Source organism: Sparus aurata, chromosome 7 (assembly GCF_900880675.1).
Source record: "Sparus aurata chromosome 7, fSpaAur1.1, whole genome shotgun sequence".
NCBI classification, from domain to species: Eukaryota; Metazoa; Chordata; class Actinopteri; order Spariformes; family Sparidae; genus Sparus; species Sparus aurata.
In genome coordinates, this window is record NC_044193.1 from 16,450,120 (window position 1) to 16,462,688 (window position 12,569).

At 41.1% G+C, this 12,569-nt stretch overlaps 1 protein-coding gene across 1 annotated transcript; it reads left to right on the top strand.

Moving 5' to 3' along the window:
• Positions 1-912: 912 nt before the first annotated feature.
• LOC115584900 (putative helicase mov-10-B.2) lies at positions 913-12,562 on the top strand. Its single transcript, XM_030422793.1, has 23 exons — positions 913-1,198; positions 1,316-1,418; positions 2,638-2,819; positions 3,046-3,139; positions 3,250-3,391; positions 3,484-3,733; positions 3,836-3,949; positions 5,574-5,751; positions 5,851-5,993; positions 6,116-6,289; positions 6,611-6,723; positions 6,803-7,005; positions 7,157-7,254; positions 7,382-7,479; positions 7,563-7,661; positions 7,789-7,891; positions 7,993-8,110; positions 10,064-10,255; positions 10,406-10,480; positions 10,567-10,692; positions 10,774-10,862; positions 11,050-11,162; positions 11,252-12,562. The coding sequence occupies exons 1-23, from the start codon at positions 1,065-1,067 to the stop codon at positions 11,311-11,313; spliced, it is 3,003 nt and encodes a 1,000-aa protein (XP_030278653.1). The 5' UTR covers positions 913-1,064; the 3' UTR covers positions 11,314-12,562.
• The last annotated feature ends 7 nt before the right edge of the window (positions 12,563-12,569 follow it).

The window sequence follows — 12,569 nt, forward strand, 5'->3', positions numbered from 1 at the left end:
AAAAAATATAACCTTCAGAGAAACTTATGAGAACAGTCTTTCAAGCGTACCAGTTCATTGCATTCAATTTTAATTCAAACATAAAATGGCTCCATACAACTCCTCCGATGTTACCGAAGTGTCATGAAAGCCAGGGATAGCAAACTGTTTTTAAAATAGGTTATTTACACCCAGCGCTGCCCCTCCTTACACGCAGAACCCGCGCTGTGCGTAGGGCCCTACGATCCATGGGGGCCCCCATTTTGCACAAGGGGACGCATTCTCTGCAACTTGTTTGGCAATCTGAGACCAAATAACAAAACATGTGAAATATGGCACAAAGTCACTGCTGTGAATCTAAATGGTTTTTGGCACTTGCATCAAGTTAGAGTGACACTATCTCAATGGACTCGACTTTCTGCTTAAAGGGTGAGAGGAGTCCTTTATCATAACAGTTATCACTATGATAATTACCATCATTATTATTAGAATTTTCATCATCATTATAATTAGTATTATATATCTTACTATCTACTATATCTTATTTTATTATGATACATTTTACTATTATTGTTGTAATTATTATCAGTCTTACGAATTATGTTATTGTAATCATTATCAGTAAGTAACAATAATGTAGCTCATATCACCGCATCTGTGATGTTTGGACGGCTCTACGGATAATACAGACTAAAATGACTTGTCATGCAAAGGAAAACATTTATTGTTGCTGAGCTGACTCATCAGAATCACGAGGTTTTATATCTTGCAGTTTCGCTTGCTTCGCTCGTCTTTTGGGATACTGTTTCAACTCGTTAAGTTTCGTTTCTCCGGCCTGACACCCTGCGTGGGTGCGCCTGCTTTAAATATCCGAGCTCGACTTCTCTCAGTGCAGCAGCTTAAGGACCCAGACGGACAGAGAGACACCGCCCCTGTCGGTTGTCCGGGAGTAGAAAGGGAGCCGAAGTCACCGGGACGTCCTCCGAGATGCAAATACACTGTTGATGAGCGACATCCGTGTACAGCCTAGTAGCCCGAAGGTTTTCATTTTTTTTAAATAACTTCGATCATATCCATCTTTAATCATGGTTAATAGGACTTTAAGTTCACGCTGTCAGATTGGACTCGAGTTCTTTGAGTTTCTGAAGGAGACAAATCGTGAATCCGTTACAGACAGACTTGAGCTGAGAGACATTTACAACACAGAGTTCAGGTCGAGGTGGGTTGGTTTTATATTATGCAGGAAATTGATCTTTCATTGTTATTATTATTAATTTATTTTTAATATTTTAATATTTTTGTTATTCATTTATTTTTTTGTGTGTGTTTATTTTAGGATTCCAGGAACCAAAGACCCAAACTTCGGCTCAGTCCTCTATGCCCTGAAGACGTCCAAAAAAATAACAAGACGAAGAGACACTATTCGCTTCAACCCCACGGTATGCACTTCCACCTTGTACTTCAGGGCACCTGAGGCTGTTCAGCCCTATTTACAGCTTTTGCGAAGTGATAATGCGAAGCTGGTGTGCAAGCTTTGACTTTCATCAGCATCATTTGTCGAGATCAATGTATATATCAGTACAAATACAGTATGAAGGGGAGAAACAGGTGTCTTTTTAAAAAAAAAAAAATTTCATAGATAATTGTCATTTAAAGATCCAGTTAAAGAGAGTTTATGGGGTTAAAGTCTATGACACATCTGACCACTATAAATAACTGGTAGATAGGTGTAGGTGTGGTCTGGAGCCTGTTGGACTGGTGATCACATGACACCCTGCACTGTAGGTCAGATCTAAAATGTGTATGAATACAAATCTGTCATTTTCGATATTGGTTACAGGTTTGATGAATATTTAAAACAACATTATGTTACCGTTTTACCTTTAAAAAACAAAAATCATTTTGATGGTACAGTGTAAATCCCTTTTTTTTTGCACTTTGTATCTTCAGTAGTATCACAGTGTTACATGCATGTTAACATCAAGTTTTCCAACTTATAACATGATTTTGAAGTAATGTACTGTGTATGACTGTACCAGACCTTGGATTTATATTAACGACATTGGTGTTGCACACACAAAATGTGGCGGGTGCCAAAATTGCACTAAAATGCCAATTCTAATGCCAAAAAATATTAAGTTTTGATGCCAAAATTTTAGGGATTTAAACACATAATCAGATATAATGTTTTGATGCAGCAGCAGCCATGTGTCTTTTTCAAAACACGCTTTTGTCATAAGCCCCAGTGACTTGCAGAAGTTGTGTTTGTGTTAGGACAGGGAAGTGTCACAAAACCAGATGTCTTGGCAGGGAAATTAACTTTTGTTGCATCTGTGGAGGAAGACATGACATTTATTTTGGTGCTGTCGTGTTGTTGTGTCCTTCTGGCAGCAGGTGGCAGACTGGCAAGCTGAACAAGCAATCCTTTTTGCCTTAATATTACTTGAGGGTTTAATTAAGATAATTAAAGTATGTTGTTAAACATCATTGTAGTACTTTTGTAATTAAAAACAAAGGATGCTTTTATATTTAGATGCATTTTATATTTAAAACAGGGGAGGATATCATTATATCTGCTGCCAATAAAGTATAATAAAAGAACAGATATCAGCTACCTGATAGTGGAACAAAGATGAAATTGATATTTCTTCTGCACAGGTCAGAGATCTTTACGTGGACCAGTGGCATTCACCCAGGGGCCGTCAGCCAGAGCCAGCCCAGAGTGGAGCTGCCAGTCCTGACGCAGCACAGGCCGTCACCTCCGGAGATGAAGCAGTGACTGGAGTTCGAGCCCGGAGAAAACTGGCTGGTCTTCTGATGCAAACACTGAAGAAAGACAGGTGACATAATCTTCATCCTCTTAAGAGCCTTTTCTGTTTGTTATAACCCCTCATCTTGTTACTATGAAGCAGTTTGTCTGTACTGTCAAACACCTTTAATCATTTTTTCGCCAACTCGATGAAAAAGGAAACTGGAGTTCAGTTTAGCTTTGTGGACAAAAAGGCTGAATTAATTCCAAGTCCAGGATCACAACAACAGGATTCAGTCAATTTTTTGCACCCACAGAACTCAGTTCATCTCTGACAAAAATGGAATCCGCATTGACTCCGACCAGCACTTCGAGAATGGGAAACTTTCCTTGTTTGTGGAGGAGTGTGAGGTACTAATGTTCCCCGGTGTCCCCCAATTATCATCTGCCGAATCATATAAACCCAGTGATGCTTATGGCACAGATGTTAAGCTATGTTTTTCCTTCTCTTTTTGAAACAGAGCGTTGTTAATCTGAAAGTGGAAAACACTGGGACAGAACCTGTGTATTTCACCTACTACACCCCGCTGCACTTCCTCAAGTACTTCAGTCTGCACGATGAGCGCAAAGTGACCAAGACAAACCCCCTGTGTCTAAAACCAGGTGATGTAAATGTCATGACGCCATGTTTGCTCTACTGAGAGAGAATTCATGGACACAACAGACGTCATTACCTGTTTTTGATCTTTTCTCAGGTGAAAGCTATGAAATCCAGGTTACCTTCAGCTGCACTTTGGTTGGATTCTATCCAGCTACACTGGCCTTTGAATTCAAACCAGACCTGCAGTCCTCCACTGCATTCCACATTGTGCGCTATATTGAGGCAAAGTGTATAACTGCCTTAGGTCGGGAGCTGGCACCTATCGCGCCCTACAAGCCTCGCACCCTCCCTGCCTGGACCCCTGAAGTGTATTGCACGATTGTGGATGGACAGCCACCTGAAGGGTATCACTGTTCACTCAGTGCACTGTCAAACACGCAGCATGTGTTTAAAAATTGAAATGTGATTAATCCAACTTTTTAAAAAAAGTTTTCTTCTTTTACCAGGCTGTCAGTGCTGCGGCTCAAAAACGTGGTTGAACTAAAACAGTATCGAATACCAACATACATGGACGAGCTCATCAACTCACTGAAGCAATCTGCTTTCTTCCGTGATCAAAGGTATATTCAGTTCAGTTTGCAATGTCCAGTTCAGCTTGTGTGGAAAGCCTAACCTCACTTGTGGGTTTTGCATACATGTTGAATGTGTTTTATATATTACATTAAAGCCAGTAACAATTACGTTTATATATAATTAATTGGCAACAGCAAACAGATTTTGAGGAAAACTTAATGCCAACCAGATTTGTTTTCTATCAGCATAATGCAGAAAATGTGGGTAATTATTGTATCTTTTACAACTGGATACTTATTGACAAGATATTTAGTTTCTTTTCTGCAAAAAATGGATTTTGCATGCAATATTTGCTTTTAGCGACTACTGCCAAATTAAACTTCTTATGGTTGTCTTGGTTTAAAACAAAGATGATCAGCAGTGACTTGAAACATGAGACGGAACGGTTCATTTTAACCTGACACATGGTCTTTTCCCAACCTCTGCCAGTGCTTATGTTGCTTATAACTAACCACAGAGAAGACGTAAAAGTCCTATGTTTTTTATCCCCTTTCCATCCAAACCACCTCCCTGGCAGTAAAGATTACACCAAATAATTTAATTCAATGTCCAACTTCACTGGATCACTACAAATCACCTTTGGAATTAATCTGATGATGCTGTTCAAGATTAGATTTAATGTTTCTATGGATGTCAGTTTTTAAAACTGACGAAGGCCTAAAACTGAACTTCTACAGACTAAGGAAAGACTTGTGTTTAGCACAGCTGTTTGCTGGAAATGCCTTATTGGAATGGTGAGGAAGGCAGAGGTCAGGAGTCAGGGGTAAGTGTCCTGGGAGCTGAGGAATTGAGCAGGGAATCCCCTGTGGACATGACAGAAATTGACTGGCGACCTCAGGCAGACGGCCTGTGGTCAGGACGGTTGAATGGAGCAGGTCTGCAGGGGGATGAGGAGGCAAGGCTGGAGGACGGTGCAGCTCTGGAGGGTGGTTGGGAGGACGACCCGATGTGAAGAGCTGCTTTGGAGGCCAAGGTGCAGACAGGAAGCTGGTGGGTTGGATGCTAGCAGGCTTGAGTAAAGTCTGACAGCTCGCAGTCTGAAATCAGCATAAAGACAGAGCTGTCCCTCTGTCTCCCTCACAAAAATCTATCTGCCAATAACCTTTTATCCAAAATGATATCAGAAATCAGGTCATACAGTTCATCAAGGAAAGCTGGGTTCATGACAGGTCAGTTTGTGGTGTCAGAAGTGTCTCTCTTGTGCATAAAAGGTAAGGGAAAAACAGAAGGAAGGACCCACATGCAGACACAGGAAGCAGACCAGAAGAAGTTTAATGAATTTATTGCAAAAAGGCAATGAACACAAGGCTTATGGAATTGGTGAAATAAGGCAGTCCAATAAGGCAAACAAATCTGTCAAGGAGCAGGTAAGAATCAACAGCCCCGAAACAGGCAAGGTCAGGGGAAAACAAAGCAAAGCTCCAAGGTTGGAGAATAACTGAACAGATACACACACAGACTACGACCAAGCACACAATGCTCTCCAGGCGATCCCTGTTATGCCTCCCCCTGAGGACTGGCAGAGATGGGAAACGATGGGAAAAAGAGCAGCATCTGTTCTGCAGCATATACACTGCCTTATAATTTGCTTCTTTTCCTTGATCTTTTCAGAAGGGTCTTGCTGGAAAGTCCCTTAACCTGGAAGAACTACTCTGAGAAGTTTCAGCTGCTGCTGTATCTGGAGGAGCAACAGATGGAGGTGGACATCAAGAGATACAACATCCCCAACAATGACAGAGCAGAGGCCACCATGACCAGAGACCGAGACAAGAAACTTCTTGTTCTAGAGGTCAACATGTGCTCGAATTATCGGAAAAGCAAAAAGACAAGTGCTCTCTGACACGTTTTTAATTATTTTGATTAACAATGCCACATATTTACCTGCCAGGTCCCTGGTGTGTCTGAGAACCGCCCCTCTGTGCTGCGAGGGGATTCGCTGTTGGCGTATCCCGCCGGAGAAAAAAAAGTGAAATACCGTGGCTACGTCCACAGCGTGCAGCTCGACAGTGTCAAACTCGGCTTCAGCTCAGAGTAAGAACAACCCCTCACACCAAGATGCAATTATTTAAATAAAAAATATTTGTTTGATCAGTATTTTCCACGTTTGTTAGTATATGAGATTCACACAGTTTTTGTTCTGTATTTATTTGCAGATTGCTGGCTCGTTTTGTAGATGGCATGAAGTTCAATATTGAGTTCACTGTCAACCGCCTGACTGTGCGTGTTCAGCACAGAGCAGCAGAGATGGCAACTACATGCGGGCTGGGAGAGGTGTTGTTCCCTGCTGCACCCCTCTCCTCTCAGCAAACTGAGCTTCCTCAGCTCAGGTTAGACATGCATACATATAGACTGTCTATATCTTTGTTTTAAAGGCAGTTCCTTTTGCATACTTCATGGATCACTGATTTATGTCAGAACTAAATTATGTAATTCCACTGCATTAAATAGCTTATAATGGAAGCATTTTAAGAGCTTTTCAATGGACTGATTACAAAATAAACAATGTTACTGAATCTGTGCTGGCCCAAAACCAGGTACTTTTGTTACCTGTTGAGAGTACGTGCTTTGCTTTGCATGCAAACACGATTTCTCCACCTGTAACTCAGCACTAAGATCATACGTCTCATCCTCTGTCCTCCACTCTATAGGCTGTTTGACTCAAAGCTGGAGAGAAACCCAGAGCAGTATCGCGCTGTACAGCACATCGTAGCTGGCTCGTCCAAACCTGCCCCCTACCTGGTGTTTGGCCCGCCTGGAACAGGTAACGCAAGTGCAAGCATATAACTTTGATCTTTAAGCAAAGTAAGTTGGGAGAGAATTATTCTAATGGTTCTGTTCAGGCAAAACTGTGACTGTGGTGGAGGCCATCAAGCAGATAGAGAAGAACCAGGCCTCTTGCCATATCCTCGCCTGTGCTCCCTCCAACAGCGCTGCCGATCTACTCTGCAAGAAGATTCTGGATCACGTGGATGAGCATAAAGTGTTTCGCATGTACGCCAGCAGCCGGGACCCAAATTTAGTCCCTGAGGAATTCAAAACGAGGGTATGTTTGAGATTTGAAGCTTTTCTTTGATGCACAAAGTAACTGATCCACCCGTATGCACTTGCTTTTTTGCTGCAACACTGCTACACTTGACGTGTTCGCTACTGTTGCACTAAGTTTTGTGTACATGGACACTGTGGTGCTTTCACAGAAATGCTCTAACCTGGTAGGGGAGTGTTACGAGTTTCCCGCAAAAGAGAAGCTGATGCAGTACAGGATCATGGTCACCACTCTGTTAACCGCTGGAAGGTAGTGAATGACTCTGAGACAACAGTTTGCTCACCTGCACGCCACTATGAAAAAAGCTGCTCTTCACCAGTCAGTTTTACTCTCTGAGTAAGTTTGCTAACGTGTTTGCACCCTCTGATCTCTGCAGGTTGGTCACAGGAGACATCCCTGAAGGTCATTTCACTCACATATTTGTGGACGAGGCAGGACACGCCGTGGAGACCGAATGTTTGGTCCCACTGGCAGGTAAAGAAAACAAACAGTTATTTCTGTAATTATAGTGAACTTGTTTTATTTGTTGGTTTGACTTTGTTATCTCTGGACCAAAGGGCTGCTGTGTGCAGAGTCTGGTCAGGTGGTTCTGGCTGGAGACCCCAAGCAGCTCGGACCCATTCTCAGATCCCCATTTGCGATAAAATTCGGCATGGGTGAGTACAGACATACTCAATATACACAGTGTCCTGTTTATGAAAGTATAGTTTGTGGATAACTGAACATACATAGTTCTGAAAACAAAGTCTGCTCTGCTTGTTTGTGTATTTTTGCTGTCTGCAGGAGTGTCCCTCTTGGAGCGAATGATGAATGATTTCCCCCTGTACCAGAAGAATGAGGACGAGTACAACAACTGCTTTGTCACCAAACTGCTGCACAACTACAGGTGTGGTAGTAGAGATGGATATAGTTGACTCCTTGACAGAAATGAGTTGTCTGATTATCCCTATCTTCTAATCTGTTTTCATTGGTTTCTGTCCTTTTCAGGTCTCACCCTGCCATCCTGAAGGTTCCCAACGATCTCTTCTATGACGGAGAGCTGCAGGTCTGCGCAGACGAATATTTACGCAACTCCTACTGCAGTTGGGAATACCTCCCGAAGAAGGTAATGGTACTTCTTTCAGCACACACAAACTACAGAGAAAACTTGAGGTGACAGAGGTAAATACAGTTATCTGATAGAATGAGTGAGGTACTTCATTATGGGGTGCCTACTCCTCGAAGGTCCTACAGTCTCATTGCCTGCCCTCAAGTTCTCTTTCAAAGGTAACTGACTGACAGTTATTAACCGTGGCCCTCAGAGGAGCCCACACTCAGGTCCCAAAGGGAGCACAGTGACGTTCAGTGCATAGAACCTTGCAACAAAATGAGGTAATGCTCAACAGACTGCCAAGCATATATGTGATAGACCCACCTCTAAACAGAGCCCAGAAAGTTGCCATCCCCTTAGTAGTGTGAGCGTGTCGACGAGTGGGGCTTGAAGCCTCTTGCTGCTACGGGTCAAAGAAATTGTCCCATCGATCCAAGGAGAAAGTTGTAGTGTGCAGAGATGTACTATTACGCCATGACACAAAAAGCTGATCTGTTTCCAAACCTTGTGTTTTGTAAACATAGATGCATAATGTACACTTTGGGCCCAATGTACGTCACACTACAGTAGGTTTGATATGAAGTCAGTGTTCACAGAAAAACAGGCCTTGGCAATGCTAACAAAAGAACATTTTGAGATTTATCTGATCTAAAGGCCTGGTCACTGAGCCTTCTGTGACCTTGAACAGCAGTCCTCAAACACACAGACTATTTGCAGACATGTAGTGACCTGGAAGATGAGGCTCTAGCTTTCTGAATGGTTGTAATGCCATTCTGTGAAAGTCCAAACACATCCAGGTTTAGCCCGATGATTGTCTTTGTTTAGTCATTGTTGAGCTGGATTGTCTGCTGGATTTTGAGATGTAAGACATTCTGCCAAGGCCAAAATCCTGCAATCTCTCAATGTTGACAAAAGAAAAAAGTATTTGTGTATTCAACGTGTGACTTGGATCTGCTCCAACGTTTAATGGGTATAACTTGGCCCATGTTAGACCTCTCTGACAAGTTTCATGAAAATCGGGTCTGTAGTTTTCCTGCAGACAAACAGAGAACGGAACCAAAAACATTGACAGAAAATAAATTGCCAGATATTTTGATAATTGTGGTGGAAATAATATCTTATTTACAAGTGAACAAATAATAGATCATTTACAGAAGGTTGTCTTGTATAATTTATTAAAGTGCTAACAGCAAAGAGGAAACAGAGTTAACCAATTTCAGCTGAACGGCCTCATCCACCAAGCAAACCCTGGCAGAGACTGACAAAGAGTCACAGACAAAGATTTTCCCAAAACAATATCCAGCTGGTCAGACAGCCTTGGATGTACCCACAACACCTGACATGCGTCCGGGGAGCACACAGGGCTACTGTGCACAAACACTTCCACATAAATCAGCGAGGGCACTGTATCAAAGTAAGTCAAACGGTTCATAGTTAGGCCAGGTCATAATTCACAGTGCAAAAAGGTGTCTTAAACCATAGGGTTATAGATGGATAGATAGATAGATAGATAGATAGATAGATAGATAGATAGATAGATAACTTTGTTAATACATGAAGGGAAATTAGGTTATCATTAATTTAATGATTTCACAGATGTATCTCTAAAGAAAAGTTATACAAAATTAACAGTTTCTGACCATGAAATTCTGTGTTCATTGTTACTGACAAAGAAAAGTACGATTGATTTCTGTTTCGTCTTTGAGGAAGTCAGTGTTGAAGCAAACCGATACATTTGATAAGTCAATTCTGCAGGAACAGGAAACAGACCGTTGACTGACTGTGTTACGTTTTCCCCACCTTAAGTTGCTTCCTTGCTACACAAGTCATTCTCTAAAATTATGTATATATATATATATATATACATATATATATATATATATTATTATTGTTATTATTATTATTACAAAAACAAACATGTTCCTTAATCGTATTCACATTCTAAATAAATTATAACATTTCTCTCAGAACTTCCCAGTGATCTTCCATGGTGTGACAGGTGTCGATGAGCGTGAGGCCAGCAGTCCATCTTTCTTCAACATAGCGGAGGTGGAGGTGCTGATGGACTATGTGAAGAAACTGCTTTCTACACAAGGCAAGAAGGGCCTGGCTACCATCTCTCCCAGTGACATAGGCATCATCGCCCCCTACAGGAAACAGGTCAGAATGAACTCTTCATGCAAAGATTACAACAACCTGCTGTTCTTGCAGGTTGCTTAGATCAAATAACACATGAACACCTGTTGAAGGGGGAACATGTAAGTAGATGTCAATTAGAAGTTGAGTCTGTTTTTTCTGGGTGTCACACAGGTGCAGAAAATCCGTAAGGCCCTCGAAAAAGTTGGGAAAAAGCATTTTCCATTAAAGGACATAGGTGGCCTTAAGGTGACTAAATATATCACACATAAGTATTGTGAACACACAACAGAAGCAGTGTATTAAGTGTATGAATATGACTTTTTGTGTGTCAGGTTGGATCTGTGGAGGAGTTCCAGGGTCAGGAGAGGAGGGTGATCATGGTGTCTACAGTTCGGAGCAGCCCCAACTACACAGAGATAGATAAACAGTTCAACCTCGGCTTTGTCAAGAATGAGAAGGTACACAGCACAAACACATGCGCATGTACACTGTGTGTGTATACAGCAAACATTATTTTGACACACTCTTTTCTTGTCCAGAGATTCAACGTGGCTGTGACTCGGGCTAAAGCCCTGCTGATTGTGGTGGGAAACCCCAGAGTGCTGGACACCGATGAGACCTGGGCCCAGTATGTATAACATGAATATATATATATATATATATATATATATATATATATATATATATATATATATATATATATATGTATATATATATATATATTTACATTTATATACATTTAAATTGTATTTTAAATTAAAGAGAGCAGTCCTTGTTAACTTTGTTGTTTTTCTCTCCCTCCTGCTCATCTGCAGGTTCATCCAGTACTGTAAAGATGGAGGAGGCTACACTGGTTTTACTCCAGCAGAGGACGACGAGGACATGGTGATGAGACTGTCTGCCCTCTACATCAGCATTGAGGCTAAAGGTGACAAACATATCTTCATTTTTCATTGGTTACCCCTCAAACGAACACTTCGAAAAGATGCTAAAATCAACTGCCTCGCTTCCTTTCAGTGGAAACCGCTGAGAGTGTCGTTCAGCAGATCCTGGACCCCGAGTGGAGAAACGACATGTGAGGGTAAAAGAAGAGCACAATCATCCATCCTGAGCACTTGGATTAATTCTGCCTCTAGTCTGGTTTATTTCTTCACTGGATGATTGAAACAAAAGGTTTATAGTGACTCTCTTTCCCCAACATTTTACTTAAATTCTCCCTAAGGTGCTTGATGGCACTATCCCACATCAAAGCTGCAATATGTTAGAATTGGCCACCTGTTGAATTAATTCTCCAAACAAATTGGGGGCAGCTTATCATGAGAGTGACCGCCAACTAACGCTCACTGTAGCGGTTACCTATTTAGCTCAGTTAGCTATGTAGCTAGCGGTCCTATTTCCTGGAGTATGAACCGTGGGCTCTCACGGCTAGCACAGAGGACTTGGACTGCTGGGGCTAGCTAGATAGCATGCCAACTTTAGTAGCAGTCTTGATATTCTGTTGATCATTTCAGTTCATTTTTGTTAGTTTTAATGTAAAACTAAAGTCCACAGGTGTTATTCACCAGATAAAAACAACATGACTTGACCAAAGACAACGAATGACAGGGAGCTGATTCGTGTGTAGAGCAGCTTGTCTTCATCTACCTCAGTGGACTCCACCAACACCACTTTCAAACGTTCCTTTGAGTTTTTTCCAGTTAAAATCACAGAAAATGATTATGAATCTTGAAAATGAATTTTACCAACCAGAAATATGATGCTCAGGTTAATTAATTGACTGTGATTAATTTGGTTCGATCATCACTGCTCTAAAAAATCATTTAGTTGGTTGTTGGTTCATTGAAGTATATAAATATACGGCAGGGATTTTTTGCATGTGTGTAGTGTAATGTCTTTGGCTAAATAACTACGAGGTTGTTGATCAAATTAAGTGTTTATGGTCTATTTAAAACGGGTATTTTCTGAATTTAAAAATCTATGCTTTTTTAAAAAACATGAAGTGAATTTCTCAATTTAAAATTATCATCCAAACCACGGCTGGAAATAGTTTGCATCATTTGGGATTTGTTGGTTTGATTTCACTGAGCTTGGAGTTTTGTTATTAAATGGCAAAAACAGTAGTTTGACATGTCACATGAAAATCAATGCAATTCCTGCATGAAACACTGGAGACAAAAATAAATTCAGGGACGCGACTGAAAGCTTTGTAAATAAGTCATAACATGGAATTAGTATAATTAATAGTTTTGCTTTTGCTGATGGGAAAGTTTGAAAAAAACAATGTCAATATGAATAAATGTATTTTTAAAAATAAAAGCCTTTGCAAGACTTTGTT

Bases quoted from the DNA above. Each gene is read 5' to 3' on its own strand.
- LOC115584900 (XM_030422793.1), top strand. From the start codon at position 1,065: ATGGTTAATAGGACTTTAAGTTCACGCTGTCAGATTGGACTCGAGTTC. The intron at 5,994-6,115 runs GTAAGAACAACC...ATTTATTTGCAG, and splicing joins AAACTCGGCTTCAGCTCAGA to ATTGCTGGCTCGTTTTGTAG. The intron at 7,892-7,992 runs GTGTGGTAGTAG...TGTCCTTTTCAG, and splicing joins AAACTGCTGCACAACTACAG to GTCTCACCCTGCCATCCTGA.